At 33.1% G+C, this 20032-nt stretch overlaps 9 protein-coding genes across 9 annotated transcripts; 4 read left to right on the top strand and 5 right to left on the bottom strand.

Moving 5' to 3' along the window:
* Positions 1 to 114: 114 nt before the first annotated feature.
* SCC2 (cohesin-loading factor complex subunit SCC2) lies at positions 115 to 4518 on the bottom strand (the record flags this gene model as incomplete). Its single annotated transcript, XM_071054932.1, has 1 exon — positions 115 to 4518. The coding sequence occupies one exon, from the start codon at positions 4516 to 4518 to the stop codon at positions 115 to 117; it is 4404 nt and encodes a 1467-aa protein (XP_070909625.1).
* A 473-nt stretch (positions 4519 to 4991) lies between these two features.
* NVJ3 (Nvj3p) lies at positions 4992 to 6290 on the bottom strand (the record flags this gene model as incomplete). The annotated part of the gene is made up of 1 exon (XM_071054931.1): positions 4992 to 6290. One exon carries the CDS (start codon positions 6288 to 6290, stop codon positions 4992 to 4994), a length of 1299 nt encoding a protein of 432 aa, XP_070909624.1.
* A 283-nt stretch (positions 6291 to 6573) lies between these two features.
* Positions 6574 to 7029, top strand: CSN9 (Csn9p; the record flags this gene model as incomplete). The annotated part of the gene is made up of 1 exon (XM_071054930.1): positions 6574 to 7029. The coding sequence occupies one exon, from the start codon at positions 6574 to 6576 to the stop codon at positions 7027 to 7029; it is 456 nt and encodes a 151-aa protein (XP_070909623.1).
* A 479-nt stretch (positions 7030 to 7508) lies between these two features.
* SDH4 (succinate dehydrogenase membrane anchor subunit SDH4) lies at positions 7509 to 8012 on the bottom strand (the record flags this gene model as incomplete). Its single annotated transcript, XM_071054929.1, has 1 exon — positions 7509 to 8012. The coding sequence occupies one exon, from the start codon at positions 8010 to 8012 to the stop codon at positions 7509 to 7511; it is 504 nt and encodes a 167-aa protein (XP_070909622.1).
* A 1383-nt stretch (positions 8013 to 9395) lies between these two features.
* On the top strand, positions 9396 to 11687 carry HOF1 (formin-binding protein HOF1; the record flags this gene model as incomplete). The annotated part of the gene is made up of 1 exon (XM_071054928.1): positions 9396 to 11687. One exon carries the CDS (start codon positions 9396 to 9398, stop codon positions 11685 to 11687), a length of 2292 nt encoding a protein of 763 aa, XP_070909621.1.
* A 750-nt stretch (positions 11688 to 12437) lies between these two features.
* On the top strand, positions 12438 to 13829 carry ARP9 (Arp9p; the record flags this gene model as incomplete). The annotated part of the gene is made up of 1 exon (XM_071054927.1): positions 12438 to 13829. One exon carries the CDS (start codon positions 12438 to 12440, stop codon positions 13827 to 13829), a length of 1392 nt encoding a protein of 463 aa, XP_070909620.1.
* A 264-nt stretch (positions 13830 to 14093) lies between these two features.
* Positions 14094 to 15452, bottom strand: RCH1 (Rch1p; the record flags this gene model as incomplete). The annotated part of the gene is made up of 1 exon (XM_071054926.1): positions 14094 to 15452. The coding sequence occupies one exon, from the start codon at positions 15450 to 15452 to the stop codon at positions 14094 to 14096; it is 1359 nt and encodes a 452-aa protein (XP_070909619.1).
* Positions 15453 to 16131: 679 nt separating this feature from the next.
* IMP2 (endopeptidase catalytic subunit) lies at positions 16132 to 16650 on the top strand (the record flags this gene model as incomplete). The annotated part of the gene is made up of 1 exon (XM_071054925.1): positions 16132 to 16650. The coding sequence occupies one exon, from the start codon at positions 16132 to 16134 to the stop codon at positions 16648 to 16650; it is 519 nt and encodes a 172-aa protein (XP_070909618.1).
* A 161-nt stretch (positions 16651 to 16811) lies between these two features.
* On the bottom strand, positions 16812 to 18437 carry MIH1 (putative tyrosine protein phosphatase MIH1; the record flags this gene model as incomplete). Its single annotated transcript, XM_071054924.1, has 1 exon — positions 16812 to 18437. One exon carries the CDS (start codon positions 18435 to 18437, stop codon positions 16812 to 16814), a length of 1626 nt encoding a protein of 541 aa, XP_070909617.1.
* Positions 18438 to 20032: the final 1595 nt, after the last annotated feature.

Raw genomic sequence — 20032 nt, 5'->3', positions numbered from 1 at the left:
TGTACTCTAATAATTTTAAAGCATCAATAGAATGAACCTTACTAAATGCGATGATATCAATCTATTAATGAGATTATTTATTTCATAAAGCTATAGTATACTACTACTTAAATCTTAATCAATGCTATTATCCACAAGGTTTAGATATCGTGAAAGTGAGTTACTTGACCAGAAAGTTCTTATTTCGTCATATTTGGCGTAAAAATTATCTTCATAACCCTTAGAAGTTTGTATTAAATGCTGTCTTAATCCAATATCGTCATTATCGAAAAATAGAATATCTGTGCCGAGGTCATATTTATCAAGTAAGTGAAGTGTTAGATCGTGTAATAAAATTTGGACGGTAATTAAATTTCTCAAATATAAATTATTTTTATTATCCTTGCTTAATTCAGAAGCTACACGTAACTTCTGGATAATATATTCCTTGAAATCCTCAGAAATAGAATCCAGAGTTTTGGCAACTATTAATAATTCCTGCTGATTCTTTAGCACGAGTTTAGATAGGTTAACACAATAAAAGGCAATTTGGTTTAGTTCTTTTTCGGTGCAACCCTTATTCAGTAAAATCGATGTGTACTTGTAAAGTAGTTTCGTTAAAACTTTGAGAAATTTCTGATTGCCCTTCATGTCCTGTAAAAAGTATGACTGTAGGTCAATTAAAAATGAATCAACTGTGATGAATTTTTTATTGTATACCGACTCTGCATAAATCATAGTACTCTCAATACCTTTGGTTAAACTAGCGAATAGTATACTCTGGAAATTTTCATTGATGTTTGAAATAGCAGCTTTGGTTATGCTTCTTTGCTTCTCGTCTGGTGAAATCAATAGTGCCATCAACGTAGGTAGACAATGTGACGGATTAACAAAATTGAATTTGATTATTGTATAGAGCAACTTCGTTGATATTTCTGCTAACTTTTTATTATCAAATATCACAGATTTATTCAAAAAATATTTCAAGTACTTAGTTACTAGCGAAAAGCAAATGGTATCTGAGCTATTATTTTTTCGATTTTCCATCTTTTTTGGTTTTGTTCTGTTTGATAGAATTGTTGAATTAGTAGATATAATCCTAGATGATTTTCGTTCTTCCTCCATAAAAAATTCATAGAGTGATTGCAATATTATTATTTGCATTCCTTCATCATTTCCAGAGAGTTCTAGGTCTATGATTTCTAAAATATATCTCGAGTTGAATAGTTTGGGAAAATTGCTACAAATTTTGATTAAATGTTTAATTGACACCTTTCGAATCAGATGCGGAATATCTTGTTTTGAGAGAATTAATAGACATTTTGCAACATATTCACAATATGTTTCATTATCTAATAGAATTTTTATCTTTTCTCCTTTCTCTTCAAGTTTACAATACCTGGCAATGTTAGCACTTATACATATTAGTCTCTGTATTTTTCCATCAGGTTTCATACCAGTAGAATTATGGTTGGCCGACTCGACATATACACTCAATTGGCTGATGCAAGATGAAGCCGCTTTAGTAATATTAGCAAAATTGTTAGTTTGGAGTCCAATATTCCATAAAAGTGGTATGCATGTTTCAATTTCTTGTGTAGTTAGCTTTGTTAAATTTGCTAGAATTGTTTTCTGTAAGTCCTCAAGAAACCCAATTTTAAAGTTATTCAACTTGCCTATTGTGTTCTTGAAAACGTACAGTATACATAATTGAACATCTCTATTATTTCCAGAAAATAAATATGGATACAGTGAGAACAAATGGTCTTTTGTGATAAATGGAACCATGCTATCAGAGAACATAGTTAATAAATTGAGATACTTTTGTAATTTATCTGATACTGTTGTTAGATTGTCACTGTATATGGAGATGATTTTTTCGACTAGGATATTAACCATTTTATTTAATATGTTCACTATCAGTTTATTTTTTTCAGTACTATGATATGTCGAATTGAGAAGATAGTAGTTTAGGTAATTATCTAATAACTCATGATATTTATCACCCATTGAAAAAATATGGACCATGACTTCCTGTACGGATTGCAATTTTTCAGTGTCAGCATCAATTTCATTTCCCACAGTATTGGAGGGATAAATAATCCATTTATCTAGTAATAATTCTTTTGCAATGCTTATTAGGCTATCTTCCTCATCCTCTATTCTCAATAGAATTCTTGAAGCAACGAATATTTTAATTTGAAGGTCCTCTGTATTGTCATAAATTCTCTCGTTTAATTTAAGTACATGCTTTCTTACAGAGACATTATCGTCATTAAAATTTCCATTGATTTCCTCAAAATAATCCAGGTATGACGTTCCGATACTAATGAGATCTAAAATCGCATCTTTTACGGATGAAGATGAATCACTTAATCTCCTCTGGATAGTCTGTTTTACCAAAAAATTAGTTAAAATTGTTTGATCATGTGAAGCTAAAGTTGAAAGGTTTTTTATAGCAGCAGACCTCAGCTTAGCTTTTTCATTTGATAGTAAGGCAAGAACTGTTTTTAAATATGAATCATATAACCGATACAGATTTCCAATTGAGATTATACCGTTAATAGAAGTATTGATATCGGTTTCAGAATTGGTAGTTAAGTCAGTAGCAGGGGTTTGTAAGTGAGTTGAGAGTGCCTCATCTATGAACTGTACATTACGTCCTTCATTTTCCTTTCCAGCAAGTAAAGTCAATTTTATATTATTTAAAAAGTCTAATTTCATTTCCCACGATATTCCTGTAGCCATTGAATTTTTATTTTTTGAACAGTTGTAAGAAATCAGAGAATCAAAAAAAGAGGAATATTGCATAAATAAATTCTTATCAGAAGCAATATCAAAACATGTATAATCTTTTTTGTCCATATTAAATTGAAGCTTTATCTTGAAAATGACACAGAAAATCGTTGCTAAGTTCTGTAGTGCTGCAATTTCTAGATTTATGTTATTAGTCTGATTAGATTTAAATATCATCAGCAACCTTTTGGTTATAGAATCTAAGAGTATTCTTGTAATGGGCCATTGTGGATTCGTTAATAACTGTGCTAAATCTTGGACATAGTTTTCTAAGATATGGCGTGTTTTAATGGTGTTATCGTTAAGTTTCATTATGATGTTTTCAGATATCATGTCACTGTATTTTTTTACACTCTTTATATTACTATCATGGAGCTTAAGTACAGTATCAATTTGTTCCTGTGACCAATCTTTAACATCCATGCAATGGTTGTAAATATGTAAATTTGATAATAATTCCAAAACAATGTATGTGAAACTAGTAACAAAGACATCTGATTCTATGGGATACAATTTTTTAAGATTTCTCTTCGTAGGTATATTTTCAGTAAGAGCAAGTAATTCGTTAAGTATAAAATCCCTTTGGGCTGGAAATTTGTTGAATAAGGTTCCTAGTATATTGTGTCCAATAGACTTTATATCATTCAGAAGTTTTGAGGTTTTAGAAATCATATTTGTGTCATTCTGGTTTAGAAATATAATATCCACAAATAAATATACAAATTTTGTTATAATCTCTTCATCAATAAAACTTTTTACAGATAAAAATTTTGGTAATGGAGAGATCGACTCCAGTAACAAGGAGAGAATGTTTTCTGGAAAATTACCTTCCCGGTTTTTAAGCTCTATAATTAATTCTGTGATAAAATCTATCGGAACCGAGACATAGCGATCCAGCACTAACTCCTTAGACTCATTGTCGATTAAATACACCATAAATATGATTTCAGTGGAAAGTAAAGAAATATTGAGATCAGATAGGTTGTCTGTCGATTTTACTTTTAGCGTATCAATATTATTAGTCATCATTTCCAATATCTTTTGTAGAGTAGCTGTAGGTATATTTTTCCCGCCCTGTGGATACTTTATAATATTTTTAATTATGAGCTGCAATTTTGATAAACAGGAAGTAGTTATAACTGAAGATCCATTTTCTAAAGTTTTCCAATTCTCAATGTTCTTGTTATTTTGATCAGTTACGGACATGCTTGAGATATCATTTACCATGTTGACTAAAGTCTCAGTATATTGCTCTGCAATAGAAATTTGATTCATAGATACAGCAATACTAGTGTTAGCCCTCTTTATATCAGATGTGTTCGTTAGATCTAATACGCTGTCATCTAAAGTAACACTACTTGAAGAACACTTTCGTTTCAGAGACAGATCACTATCGTCTTGTAGTATATTCTCTCGCCGTATTGATAATTCGGGCAGAAACATCTTTGCCATATCTGATAGAGACTGTGTAATGTCAACTTCTGAATCCCTCTCATCTAATAAATGTTCGATATTTATTGGCCTTCTAAATATTATTGGTTCGCTCTCATTAGAAAATGTCAGATCTACCACCTGTGTGGCATTTTCGAAGTTGGGTTCCTCATGATCAATATTCAAGCGTATAGAGTTATCTATCAGTGAAACTAATCCATCTTTAGGCACTAGATATGTCAGCGGCTGTTCCTTGAGAGCATCCAGTATTCTCTTTGGGATATCACTCTTCTCTCCCGGATAGCTTTCCATCTCACACTATATATGTTGTTCGACTAAATTTTTATAACTCATTGGTAAACAAAAAGACCATTATAACTAACATAATTTGTAAATTCCTTCTCCCATTAATATCAATCAGGAACTCTTAATATAAGATCCCCAGATCTACAGCTATACTCATCGCAGACTGAGATTCCATTTTACATTATGCTTATTATGGAAATACACCAAAAATTTTGCTTCCTGCATCGTTTTCAGAGAAAAATTAGGACTACACTAAAATAATAAAAAAATAAAAAAAACTCAACGTCATCACAACGCGTCAAAAATAAATTGTGTTTGTATTACCCGGCTATACAGCCTAACTGTGTGCTCTATATACTGTAAGCGGCAAAATTCTATGTTAGAGAGGCAGTAGTGTATCTGATGTAGTGGGTTAACTGTTCTATATTTCGTTATTATATTTGGATCTAGTGTCATAGAATCAGGAGGATGAGAGGGGATTAACTGGAGAGCTTGGCATCCTCGTTAGATACCAATAAGACAACAACTGGTTCGATCATCTGAAGAAGAAATATTTTGTTACATTGATGATTGAGAGATATCAAATTGATGAGACTCTCTATCTGTTTCTCTGTTATCAATAATCCTTGTCTCAAAGTAGCTTTATTTTGAAAATACAACCACACATTCCTGATGACTTGTGCTTTAAATAGTTCCAATTCTTTGCCTTCAGGTATGATCCTCCTTTGCCCCATCAAGTTATCGTTGGGGAACAATGTATTTCTTAGTTTTCTTAACAATAATGAAACGTCTAATGGGCCAGCCAGGAGACTTGATAGATTTTGTTCAGCTTTATTTGCAATGTATGAGTTTAAAAAAGGAACAAACAATGCTATTTTTATTAATACATTAAGCAATGAAAACCAGAAGGGATTCTTAATGGGTAATTGGCATATATCTACAATAACTAAACTTAATAAGCTTGACTGTAGAACATTTATTGGTATTCGTGATGGATTGTGTTCATTATTGTTATTGTGAGGCATCAATACTCTTTTCCTGTCATTTAGCCTGATGAATATATTATTGATCAAATCTAAAACATAAAATGTATTAGATATGGAATCTAATATTGATCCAAAAATGATATTGTGGAGTATACTCCGCAGCAACGTTTTCTGAAGGATCGATTGATTAGGATCAAAATGTTCTAGGATGATTGCGATGTAATTATTCTGTAAATATTCTCCTGATGGTAGTAAATGTAACCTGCAATAATTATCAACATTTAGTTGCTCTTCATTGATAGAGAGTTCCCGTAAGGTTGCTAAATGTAGAGAAATCACCTTAGGTAAATGTTCTAGGATATAGTATTCGATGTCGACTTTCTTTGTCAGAGCGTTTGCTAAATTCGTGTATGTATTGTCTGCTGTTTGGAATATTGATAGTAAAAAATCGTCACCCTGAATATCTATAATTGATATTTTAACACCATACCAGTTGAGCACAAAGTTTTTCACCAACAAGGACACCAATGCATGAAAATTCAAACGATCCGGGTTCGATATAGAATCAATTTTCCTTCGAACTGTATTGGGATAAACACTTTTACAAAGCTCCTTCAAATAACTATCAGATTCTTTACAGAAAGCAGATCTAAATGCGGAGTCTCTAGGTAGATCCTCTAAGTTTTGTACACCAGCTTTCTTCTGTATAGCAATTTCATGACTCGCTCGATGCTGTTGTTGATGGAATTTTGATATAAACGTAGAATTGGTATTATATAAGATTTCTGACATTCGGTTATCGTATTATAGATAGTAATTCAACTAATGATTTAATAACCAATCTGTTTTAATCCCATACCCCAGTAATTGTGTCAATAGGCTAGATTTATGTGAACAACAAAAATAAAAAGTTAAGGAACCGAATATCTCAAAGAAGAGAAAAAACCGATGACTTACTTACTGCTTAGAAAGCGTATTGAAATATGAGTTGGAAGAGGTGCTTGATGATTCAATTACGTTTTTCACAAATTCAATAAATAAATAATATATAGTTATATTTCCTTTAGAGATAGAGATGAACTCAGAGTATAGCTTCAAAGATAAATGGTTAGTTTCTGATAATTATGGAGATCAATTGGTCTATGAAATATTGTCATTTGGAACAGTGAACGATTTACAGAAAGCACCCATAGAATACCAAGAAATGATACGAGATAAATTGATTAGACTCAGTATGATAAATTTTATATTTGGCAAAAACGAAGCTTCATTTTCGTCAATAATTGAGGAATACCAAAACGCAGGGATAGAGCTGGACTCTAACGATGTAGAGATGATTCTTCTAGAGCTAAATGATCGTGGAATTGTACGAGTTCTGATTGATTCTGTGGGACAAACTGTTGATATACTTTGCCTAAATCAATTTAGGGATATTTACTGCGATGAAAGAGAACTACTTGTATTAAATCAAGAAGACTTAATGACTAAATCTAATCTAATAGAGGTATTAGAGACGTACATTAGAAAATAGCAATATACAGAAGGTTTATTGAATTATTTTAAAGACAAGTTAAGAAATAAATAGTATTAGAATTGTTGATATTTTTTTCCTTTTGAATTTTCTTTTTAATTATTATATATAGTAGAGAAATAATCAGAAAAAAAAAGGTAAAAGATAAAAACCAATTAAAAAATAAATAAATAAATAAACAGGAATCGAAGATTTTTATTACAGTTAACGCATAATAAAATGTTTGTCGTCTGAACCTCTAGCTCAAAACCTTTGTTGTGATAAACAATTGTGTTTTTTTTTTTGTTGTTTTGAAATTCTTATAGTTCTCTGTATTGGCATGAAAAAACAGATGTCAATGATGGAGAAGTAAATTGGTAAATGGTTTTCCAAAAATTTATGCAAAATATAGTTATTATTTTGATACATCTAAAATGATGTAGCTCTTATAGAGAAGGAAATAGAGAAAGTAAGCAAAATTTTAAATAAAATTTATGAGATTACTTTTGCTTTTCGGCTTCTTCTTCACCATACCATAAACTCTTCACCAAACCTTTAAAGCCACCCTTTTGGGTTTCCAAGTTGTAAATACCAAGTAAAGAGAACAAGGTACCGGCACCTAGTAGGTATAGAGCGTAGTTGTGGTAGTTACCGTACTGTCTAGTCTGGACATAATCGGTGATACAGGAGTGAAATTCCATGTAAGAGTAACCTAGGGCGGACAGACATAGTGCACTATCCAAAGCAGTTGACAAGTTACCGGTAGTCAAGAAAGCAGCAGTGGTCAATGGCAAAATAGAGTAGGAGAATGACTTTTCTAACCACCAGTGGTAGGAACCTTCCATCTTATTTGGTTTTGGTGGAACATACGCATCGTTTGGAGTACCTTGAACACCACCTGGTTTTTGAGGTAGTAGAGGTAGAAATGGGATGACAAACTGTCTCTTAGCAGTAGTCTGCAAACCTCTCTTCATAATAGTAGACCTAGCATAGAATGGAAGCATTTTAATTGGTTTTTTTTTTGTTTTATCTTATGATATTTGTGTATGTTTATTGGTATTATTATATCTCCGCTTTTATTTTTGGCTTTTATCGATTTAATAGAAAAACCCTTACTTGTTTTTTTATTATTATTACTTTATGTTCTTGTACAAATTATAATACTTATAGTTTTATTTAACAGTAGTGTCTATTTTCTATAAAAGAAATACAATTCTTTATATAAAATGATTCAAAAGAATGAGAACCAAAGATGGGGCATATTAAACTTGTGTTTAAAACTACTAGTAGCTGCCCTTGCCCTTTTACTCTCTTTTAGTGCTGTGCTTGTCTTTGAGAAAGTGCATTACAGAACAGACAGAGTGTGAGAGAGAGAGAGAGGGAGAGAGGGAAACCCACCCCTTCTCTCTGCACATTTTCTCTGAGTACACTTGTAATTGCCAAAGATATCTAGGCAGTTTGAAAGAAACGAGTTAGACACATTTCAATGTATTTTCCACGAGGAAGTGAAAGGAGAGGACTACAGAAAACCAATGAAATAACAATATTATTAAAATGGTCCAATCACAAACCGAGAAAGAAGCGTGGAGAAAAGAAGCGCAGCATTTTAACTGTCTCTTTTTTCTTACCTGTACTTTTTTCTTCTCTTTTTTTTCGGACCTCTCCATGATGACGATGATACCCACGTACAAATGAACGGATAGATGGGAAGAAAAACGGTTTTATACCAATTTTTTGTCTCTTTGTTCTGGTCTTCATTTGAGAAGGGGGAGTAAGAGTTTGTTCAACTTCGGCAAACTCCGTCATCGTGATAATTGACATTCATGATTCCTTTACTTTAGATAAAATTCCATTCACCCGAAGATTACCTATTCCTTTTTTTTAACTTACCCAGATGTGTTACCCAGTAATTTATTATTTACCCGGTTTTAATATATTTACCCGGTTATTTGAATTTTACCCGGCTTTGTTAACTTTCTCGATTTTCTGAGTTGTTTTATTTTATTTTTTCCTTTATTTCGTTTAATTCCTAAAAGGGAGAACTAAATAAGAACAGCTTACTTGAATAACAACAACAACAAAAAAAAAAATTAAAGGTTTAACTCTTTTAGGAAATATGTAAATACGTTATTGTTAAAAAGGGACTTGATATGTATTTCTACAATTATTTACTATTAGTGATGATCTTCTTGGTATATTAGAGGGAAAGTCTCTGATGTATGGAAGGGGAGAAAGGATGGAGAATATTGGATTTGTTTTTAGTTCTTGAGTAAGTAAAACTTTATTGGTTTTAATATTTATTTTCATTTATATAGGTTCATGATTATAATACTCTAAACTTTTCATTAAAAAAAAAAAATACGATAAGAAATAGAACAATAAATAAGATGAGTTATACTTATAACACCTGTTTCTGGGATCCTCAGGACAACGGTGTAAATATATTATTGGAACATGTTCGTAATGGGATAAAGTCTCTCGATGGGCTAATGCAATATTTTAAGCTAAGGAGTGAATTGGAAAAGGACTATGCGAGAAGATTGGCAGCTTCGATTGACAACTATGACAAATCATATTGTGAGGATTTTGGATCTTTAAGTACTGTCCTTAAAGGATTTTTCCCATTAGAGAGAGCAAGAGCCTTGGCACATTCCAAGTTCAGTGAGACTATGTACAGACAAGTATATTCTGAGCTAAAGTCTTTGCAAACAGATTTGAACGGTAGATACACTACTATTAGTGGTAAAGTTGAAAAACTTCGGTTTGACAAGTATGACAAGAAGAAAGGTTGTGAGTCTCTAGCCATCAAATTAAGAGATGCTGAAATTAAACTACAAGAACTTAGATTAAATCAGGATAACATTATTGGTAATCGCCGTAAAATTGATTCTGTTGAGAGAGAATTGAAGAAATGGGAATCGAATGTTCATGAATTTCAATTACAATTAAATGTATTAAAACAAGAGTATAAAGCTTCTCAAAAATTTTGGATCAGTGAGTGGCACCAGCTATCGTTGGATTTACAAACATTGGAAACGAAAAGAATATCAACTGTCCAACTCTTATTGCAGATTTTTGCCCAAAACTCAATTGATACTAGTATCGTAGAAGAAACAAAAATGGAGACTCTTGTTAACTCTCTAGGTACTTTCACACCGATGGATGATATCAGTAAATTCTCTAGTGAATTTGGTACTGGTAGATTGAAAGAAAAAAGGCGGAAGAACTCAAGAACCTCCCATATCTTTCAACAAGAAAGGAAACCTCAGGAAGTAGATAACTTTGTAGCTTCGAATATGACGATGGATAGATCGTACAGAAAAAGCGTGGATCCTTATATGGATAACATTAGAAAACTATCCTCTCAATTACAGAAATCAAAATTGGATCCTATGAGTGCTAGTAATAGTAAACCCTTACCAGAATCTCCAAGATCCCCACCTAGGTCTCCACCAAGATCTCCACCAAGAGCTTCTCATCCAGTTATTGCGAATGATTCCTATAGTCCAGCATCTTCAACTTCTGATAATCATTTAGATATTTCAAAGAGAGATGGTAGCTTAGATTCTAGACGGATGAGTTCTACTAAGAGAGAAATTAGAATAATACGGCCCTCTAACATGTCTTCAAAGTCAGTGGACTCTAGAAACAGTGTTGATGTTTCACAAATAAATTATCCCCCTCAGCATATTGTGACAGACGAGAAGTCAACATCTCCTGACTCTAAAAATAACGGCTATTTATCACCAGAATGCCGTCCTAGGGAGCGTGAAGATAGAATGCTAGAAAGCAATGCCGATCCCTCTTCTAGAAGCAGAAGAAATTCGGCAGTTGCATCGGAATCTAGTGGTAAACATTCTTTTACTCCATCGTCTTCATCTGGAACTTCATCAAATCCTACAGATTTCACTGCCCATGTTAGGTCCCGTCGCAGTATGGACTCTCTTGCTACATCAGTGAGTTCAATAGTCAGTAGTCTTGATGACTCTCAAAGATTTGCAAAATCTTGGAACTCGACAAATAGAAAGAGAAAGTCTATGAGTCATCTACAATCTCCAGAAATTAATGTTACTACTATTGATGATCAATTAGATGGTCAATCTAAAAACCCAGCTAAACAAACTTCGAAGATTATCTATTCTCCCCCAACCACACATGAAAAAGAATTTGTCAGAGATATTAGTAATAACACCATTTTGGTGGATCCTAAATACAAGCACTCAGCGATGGAAAGTTCAACAATGAGTTCATCTAGAAGCAAGGGACAATTACGTCGAAAATCTATGGTACTAGATTCATCTGTAAACCCCATTGAAGATGCACTAAACGAGATGGAGAGAATAAAAAGTCAGGGGTCGGATGCATATACAACTGAAACCGCTAGAAACGATCTGCCTAAGAGTAAAGGAAGGGTACGAGATAATGGTATGGTTGTTACTCTGCCAGTTATAACCAGGGGTGGTGAAGAAGTCATTTCATTTGCGAAAGCAATGTATCCTCTATTAAACAATGAGTCTCCAGAATTAGCCAACTTTGATAAGGGTGACTATTTGTTGTTGACAGAGGTCATTAATGAAGACTGGTATAGAGGTGAAGTGTATAATAATGAATCTATATCCGCACATGGTAATACTAACGGCCTAATTCCAAATAACTTCATTCAAATTCTAAGTGATTAGTTTTACATTGTCCTTCCTATGTCATTTACTAAATCGTGTAACCAGATTAAAAATTAGAAAAGTCCCTCTATTCTTACCCTATGGAGTATGAAATTTATTTATTTCTTTTGTTATAGATATAGTTCTGGGTGAAACCTTAATATCATGCGTTCAAACCAATATAGCAGTTTGAATAAAGAAAATATTTTGTATATTAATTATAATAAATATAATAATTAATACGTTGTAGTAAATATAATTCATTTTATTTTTGAATTTCTAAATCATATTAGAATATCTCATTATTGTCTTGTAGAGAACCAAATTACCGACTACTGTATCAATATCTGACATTGGTAATGGTAGAAAAAACAAGACTTCTCCTTATATTGTGTTGTTCTTGTAGATTTTTTTTTTTTTTTTTAATCAACACACATAAATGTATAAAGTAATATAGTTGAGTAAGACTGTAATGTTAGTATTATAACAGTTTAATTTAGAGCATTGCATCATTAATTACTATATCTGTTTTGTCATTTTATACGATATCTTCATGGATGCTTATAGCGAAAATAAGCGAAATTACGAAATTCTAATAAACAATGAAAGATGCAAGTAACGTACATGCAGGTAAAGTACTTGCAGGTCTGGTGATATTCTCTAATATCTGTTAAACAGACATATCAATTGGTAGGCCCTACTTTTATAAATTTGACCCTTATTTTAAGCTTTCTAGACAAGTGCTCTGTTCCTGTCAACTGAAAATCTGCGATGGCACCATTTAGACAAGATAGCATTTTAATTATCTACCCGAGATCAGGGAGTACTCTTATCCAATTTGGGTTAAATGAAGAAACCTTTTTGGCACCATCTCTTGAAATACCCACCTTGATTTATAGAAAAAGAGATCAATCTGGAAACTACATATATGGACCAAAAGAACAGTTTAATTCAATGGATGACGTTGACGAGATTAGACCAATAGCAAATGGGTCTATTGTTGATATTGAAGCATTTTTACACTTTCTGAAACTCTTTTATGTGTCTCTATTGTCTGAAAGATACAGCTTATACACCTCGGCCTTTGATGGTGAATTGGCGAATATTCCGGTACTAATGGTAACCCATCACACTTGGTCGCAAACACAGATGGAATATATTACACAATTTATTTTTGAAAAATTAGAGTTAAACAATCTGCTCTTGTTACCTTTAGCTCTAGCCTCCACATTTGCTATGGTTTCGTTACAGAACAGTTTAGTAATTGATATTGGTGCAAAACATACAGATATCATCCCTGTCGTTGATTATGCGCCAATGTTACATCTGATATCAACCGTCAATATCGGTGGTGATTCCATAAATGAGAAGCTCAAAGAAAAGTTACCACAGCTAAACGATCTACAGATTGAAGCTTTAAAGAAGTCTCCTATATTCGAAGTTTTAAGCGAAGATGCCAAGAATCTACTTCAAGATCTTAATAATGGTGACGAAATGGATGAAGGTGCTCTAGATGTTGCCGCTATTGTCACGAGTGGTCGTGATACTAGAGAAGTATTAGAAGAAAGGGAGCGCCGTAAAAAACAGGATAATGTTAAAAATGCTGAACTTGACACGAATTCATTTTGGGATGATGATGGTAATGAAATCACAGTTGGCAAGCAGAGATTTCAAGGAACAGAAATGCTTATAGAAAAGATTTCTAATAGAGTGGGTCTTGTACTATCGCGAGTGCATGATATTAATAAAGCCAGACATATTTGGGAGAATATAATATTAGTAGGAGGGACGACATCCATTGTTGGGTTCAGAGAAGCGTTATTAGCTCAGCTATACAAAGACCATGTAATTATGGAACCTGAGGATGAAAGGCTCGGGAGGGAGGAAGCTGCAAGAGCATCTTTACCAAATAAGAAAAGAAATAAATTTATGGATAATACCTTACCTACAACTGAATATTCACAGGTACCTACCTCTGTTAAATATGCCAAATATCCAGAATATTTTCCAGAATGGAAAAAGCATGGATATTCTGAGGTTCCTTTCTTGGGAGCCCAGATAGTTTGCAAACAGGTCTTTACTCATCCTAAAGATACTTTTTACATTACACGCGAGAGATATAAGGAAAAGGGTCCCTCTTCGATATGGGATATTGTGTTTTAACATTTTTTGGATAGCAAAATTACGCTGACAACATGAGTTTGTCGAAGAAAAGGCTTAAATAATGTTACCTATTTTATAGCAATTTAAACATATTTGTATCATTACTTAACTTTATTCGTAATATTAACTCAAGGAGATTTATTTCTCATCTACTCTGGGTAACTACGGAATGTATGTGTTAATAAAATTATTATAATATGGTCTCTTTTTATCAGAGTATTGTATTGCATAGTTACTTATGAAAGATATTCCAGTTTATTGCATTTACACCATACTCCTGGCCTCTTTTTGTATAGTTACAACCTCCGAATTTGATGAATTATCAGATTCGATTTCGATATATGGATCCTTCTCGATATCGGTGACAGAGTTTTCACTTGACTTGTCTTTAGACAATTCGCTTTCACTAACAGTTTTTAGCTTTATTTCAGGTTGCTCATCTGCACACCATTTTCTTAGAACAGGCACCAACAGGCTGGCTGTTAAAACCTGAATGCTTTGATATAATACCAGAGGCAACAGTAGTTTCCCTAAATGACTTTTGTTATCACCATATTGAGAAGTGATTAAAGAAACACCTAATGCAGCAGTTTTAGCAGGGCCGCAGAAGAGAATACACACTGTATCTCTTCTATTATAATAAAAGGGTTTGATGAATTTGTATGACCATGTATAGCATTTGGAAGAATCTTCACTTGGTTCATCTTTAAAAAGCATCGGTATGAAAAAGGGTCTGGCCATTGCATATGAGATAACTGTAAAGAAAAGATAGATGCCTAAATTAAAAAAGCATACAAAAATTATTGTTGCATGCGGTACACTAGTGAAAGAGTGTTGGTAAAATGCAGTTGAAAAAGAACTGAACATAATTAACAGTAACATGTACGACCCTATTTTAAGTTTGTACTTTTTTAAAAAGTCTAGATATATCTTCGTCGGTTTAGGTAAAACATTTTGTATAACTTGGCCAACAAACAATGGGACAAAAACAGATAATCCGACTTGTTTCATAACACGTCTATAAAGTGATGCTATAGTGTTACCATTTGCAGGGTTACCATACTCGAATGGCGGGCGATCAGTGTATAGCTGACAAAGTGCTGGAGTGATGAAAGCACCCAAGAGATTGCCTATGAAGACTTCGCAAACACATAGTAAATCGTTACCTCCAGCAGCGGTAGTCATTATCACGTTGGATGCAACAGTAGTAGGGCAGGCAGCTGTCATCAGAAGACCAATAAGCACCCAGTCATCGATGTTCTTATCGTTGGCAGCTTTGATTCCACAACAGATGCCATACACTATAGATGACGTTACTAAGAAACTCAGTACTAGGATAGTCAAATGAGCCCGCCAGTTACCCATGTTCGCCATCAATCTTTTTGTAGCCATACTTAGACCACTTTGAAGAAATATCCAGGCTACGGCCCCATATCCGATACTATACTCACCTTTTATTAGTCCACCATCTCGAGCAAAATTGGGAGCATATTTAGAAATGATAATAAATATTGCCAAACAATAGAAAAACCACTGCTCTTTAAGAAACTCCGTTACTGGATGATTCCATACATTTCGTACCCTGGGGTGTTTATCGAGGAATGCGGAATAACTAACCAACATAATCAAAGTTTTATTGTTAGATTCCGAATAGAAGGTTATGAGAGTGATAACTTTCCTTTCGAGTAGATAGAGTTACGTTGTTGTGGGGGAAGCTTCAATAAATTATAGCTTTGATAACCGTAGAGATGAGTATTTTATACATTCATCTTTATACGCGATGACCGTCTCTGCTATTCTAATGTGTCTAGTTCACTATGACTCAGTTGCATAGAAAGAATATACAGTTCAGCTTTTCAAAACTTTAATTCAGTAATCTTTCTTAATAATATGTATTTCTCTTCTATGACCTTATACTGTGGTGGTGGGTAATGAAAGTTAACGGTAGTTGTGGTGTAATCCGAGTTCGCCTTTACGGGTTGGTATAGAAAAAATAAAATGTGTGTGACCTTTACTGATATGACAGAGCTTGGCCGTGTTCGGACCGTCAAATAGTTGGCCGATTAATCCTTTAATTCTTAAAAAAAAAAGGTATTAATAATATTTTTTTTTCTTTTTCTTTAGTTGAAGTCTTTATTACGATGACTTTTACGGATATGAAGTAAATGTCCCTTATTTTATTTGTTGTTGAGACTTCATGAATAAAGTAAATTATCGTAACTAGTTAACTTAGGAAAGAGTAGTCGGTAAATTCCATTAAATAATCAAGAGTTGAAATTGAAACATTAACAATTGTATTACTATGTCGAGAATAGGTTGGAAAACTGTAGTGCGATCTGGGGTTGTGATAGCTGCGTGGGTGCCTGTTTATATAACCGTTACAGACAGTATAGTACATATAGCAAGGGTGGATGGAGCATCTATGCAGCCAGCTTTGAATCCAGGTTTGACTTCAGATTGGGTTCTTCTTTGGAAATGGGGGGTAAGACGCTCAATGAACTTACAAAGAGATGATGTCGTGCTGTTTAGGTCACCAATGGATCCTAGTAAAATATATTGCAAAAGGATAAAAGGAACGCAATATGACACTATTGCAACACGGCCACCGTATCCCAAAGCAGAGGCACATATACCCAGGAACCACATATGGGTCGAAGGAGACAATATCACGAGATCTATTGATAGCAACAAATTTGGGCCTATTTCAACAGGATTAGTTCTTGGGAAAGCTGTTTGTATCATATGGCCTCCGTCCAGATGGCATTCAGACCTGAAAGTTACTAGTGGTAGAGATTGTATCCTTACGGCGCGTGGACCATAGTGGAAATGGCATCCTTAATTCTTAGATACAAGCTAATTAGTATGTATATATTCTTTGAAACTCTAAATTTAGTAAATATAATATAGATAGAGCATCCCATTTAATTCGGTTGCTACATTTTCTTCCAACTTTGGAGTGAAATTGAAACTGATGTAGGAAGGCTAATTATAACTATGAAAGGATTCTGTCTCTCCTCCACTTTCCAATGAACTGTAATTTATACGTGGGCTGTCATAAGAATGGCTGGTACTCATGCGTGATGAGGTACTTTCTATATCACTAGAGCCCACGCTATTAACTGAATTGGCGTCCAAATATTTCGATAATCCCAATTTAGGCGGCGGCTCCAGGCCAAATGATAAAAGGGAGGATGTACTGGATATTGATCTAGAGTTTTTACTAGTCTTCATTACAGGAGGGCGTGATAAGTCATCGTAAAAGAGCTTCCTGGAGGATTTATCATCATGTGGTATATTAGTATCAGTAGATTCTTCAGCTACTAAGCTATGATTTGATGACATTGACGCTAATTTCATAAGAGAATTATTTCGTGTCGTAAACTTTTTTCGATCTTTTCTAAACCTATTCATTTCTTCTTCATAATTATTCAAATTTTCTGTTGAGTTCATACTGATATAGGATTTTGGATAGCATAATTCTGGAAACTTTTGGAAAAAATCTTGATAGCCTCCATCAAGGATGACTATATCGGGGAAACAAAGTTCTGGATAGTTTTCATGGTTAAGTATTCTGTCGCAATTTCTTAAGTGGGATGCCAGGTTAGGTCCTCTATGGTTGCTAAATTCACAATGAAAAATTAATAGTGCAGGAAGATCTTTGTAGTTTTGTAGGAATTCCGATTCTAATCTTTCCTTCGAGTATATATTAATAGCATTTTCTATGTGACCGCCTTGAAATTCATATTCAAAGCGGCAATCGATGATATAATACGCTTTATAATAAGGTTCGTGAGTTTTATTTGTAATTAACGACGCCAAGCTATTTGAAGTGATTCTAGGAAACATAGGACTGACACAATTATCCTTTTGAAAGGTTGATATGTTACAAATTTCCAAGCTACTTTTGCATATTCTTTTCGTCACAGTAGTTATTTTCTTATCCTGAAAGTCATAATTTCTATTCTGATCCAATTCATACAAAGCGTGTATCTTCCTAAGACTATCACTTCTCATTTTACTATCACTTCTCAACTTGCTATCACTTCTACCCGTGTAGCTTCTGGTGATCCGGCCAGATGATGAACTCAAAGAGCTATTTCTTCTTTGTAAGCTCCTAGATCTCTCTGGAAAGTAATCAAGATTCTTATGTCTCTTTTCATCTGATCTCGATAATAGGACATCGTTGGAACAATCATTGAGATCAGGGAGTTTAAGACAAAGATCGAACTCATCATTTTCTTGGCCAACAGAATTCACCATAGATTCGAACGTCTTCTTACTTTTCATTATTGGTGATGTCTCTATATCCTGACAATCTAAACTAGATAAAATATTATCTTGGGGATTTGGAATTTCTGATATACTACCTGGTAACTCATCTCCTGTTATTGTTGCGTCTGGATCAGTATAATAAGGTGACACATTGATTTGTTCTTCATCTTTTACCTTAGTACTAAGGTGCCCTGACTTCCTTCCAAATATATTTTGTACATTCTTAAATATATTATTCTTGTAACCAAAGGGACTATTTTTAGTTAAATTTTGAAAGCTGAAACTGTCATCACCAAATATTCCTGAATTTCTTTCTGTTTCTTTGTTTTTAGACATTGCTTCTTGTTTGTTATGAAATCTGGTAATCGTCAAAACAATAGAAGTAGTATTTCTGACAACTGAATGCAATACTAATCTATTGTAAAAAAATATCTATGAATTGTCACACCTCTAATTTTCCTTTTTAGTTTTATAGATTCTTGTAATAGAAGCTTAATTATAAATTCGTAATAAAGGAAATATTCTGGGCGATATTTATACTGTATGATGTAATTGAGCCAGCAATCACCACATGTACTATAAAAAGCTAAGGATGTTTGTAGGTTTGTTGTTTTCAAAACAATCCACTGTGTACTCACTAAGATTATGTATCCTAACAAAATTGCAACCTAACAAAATTGCAACCCGTTATATTCCTAGTATAGTCTTATACCTCGCGCCAGAACCCATTCAATGCCTATAGGATTTAGATATATAATTTATGTGGAGTTCCAGATTCTATTTGCTATATTACGCTTTCTATTTATCTGAGTTGGGGCCTCAGCCATTGTTCAATTTGTTATTGAATTGGGTAGATCAAAAACGTATATAATGATTTAGATAGTTATTGTAGGTAATCTTGGTATAGATCATTATCTAAGATGTTGCACGGAGTATAGGGCCCTTTTAATACCTTTGTTATGTCAAAGTATTAAATTAACTAAAATCAAACTAGTACGCTAGATAAACTTCGAACTAGAACTTAATTTGTGCATATAGAATCTTTGTTAGTTCTTATTCGAAAAAGAATAAGTTGGCGTATAATTATTTATATTGATCACCACTGATATGGTGTCTTGATCTTATTTTATGCCTGAAAAATTGATACGTATTTGGTTAATTGAGAGCTATTTAGTTGATTAACGTATATGCATTATCTACTTAGTCGTAAAGAGTTACTCTGTTGATCAAGGTGTAAAAATGAAGATGTAAATAAATAGTTCTTTTATTTAAATATTATTTTGTTCTACATTATAGGAGATTAATTATTCTTAGTATTTTATTATTCTTTTCTATTTACTTTAAGGAGATTATAACATAACAAATATTCTATTTGGAGTTCTATCTCATTTTTAGTTTTTTTTTCATAACTTTATCAATTTCAAAGCCTATTATCCATCTCTATAAGATCTATCAATAATTAAAGAGAAAAATGTAAAATACAAACCGAAAGGAAATAGGAAAATAAGTCGTACATGTCAGCATTTAAAAAGAACAAATTTTAGTTGAGACGAAAAATTTTAAGAAGGAAGCAGTCAGAGCATATTAGTAGATGGTTGAAATGTAATGGTACCTGATGTATACCAAAATTACATCATATAACAATGATAGAATTATTTTTTAGTAGTTTATTATAGTTACTGTTTTTCTTATAACAGTCATTGAAGAGGAAAGATTATTTTAAAAAAATTGGCAACATGTAATTGTTTTACTTGTTATAAGGTTAGCAATTGATGCTATAAATGGGTCGTTAAATGTCAAAGCGGTGGCGTTATAAGAGGAGAAATGAATAAGTAACATATCATGATTTCGTTATATTTTGGCAACTATCTTTTGGGAAATGGAATACTAGTCTTCCGAACAAAAGAAAATATAAAATACAGGATATTAAA

The sequence above is a fragment of the Nakaseomyces bracarensis genome (genome assembly GCF_045282275.1).
Source record: "Nakaseomyces bracarensis strain CBM3 chromosome Unknown Scaff13_0, whole genome shotgun sequence".
Classification (NCBI taxonomy): domain Eukaryota; kingdom Fungi; phylum Ascomycota; class Saccharomycetes; order Saccharomycetales; family Saccharomycetaceae; genus Nakaseomyces; species Nakaseomyces bracarensis.
The sequence above is the reverse complement of the archived record's forward strand: the minus strand, read 5'-3'. Positions and strand labels throughout refer to the sequence as shown.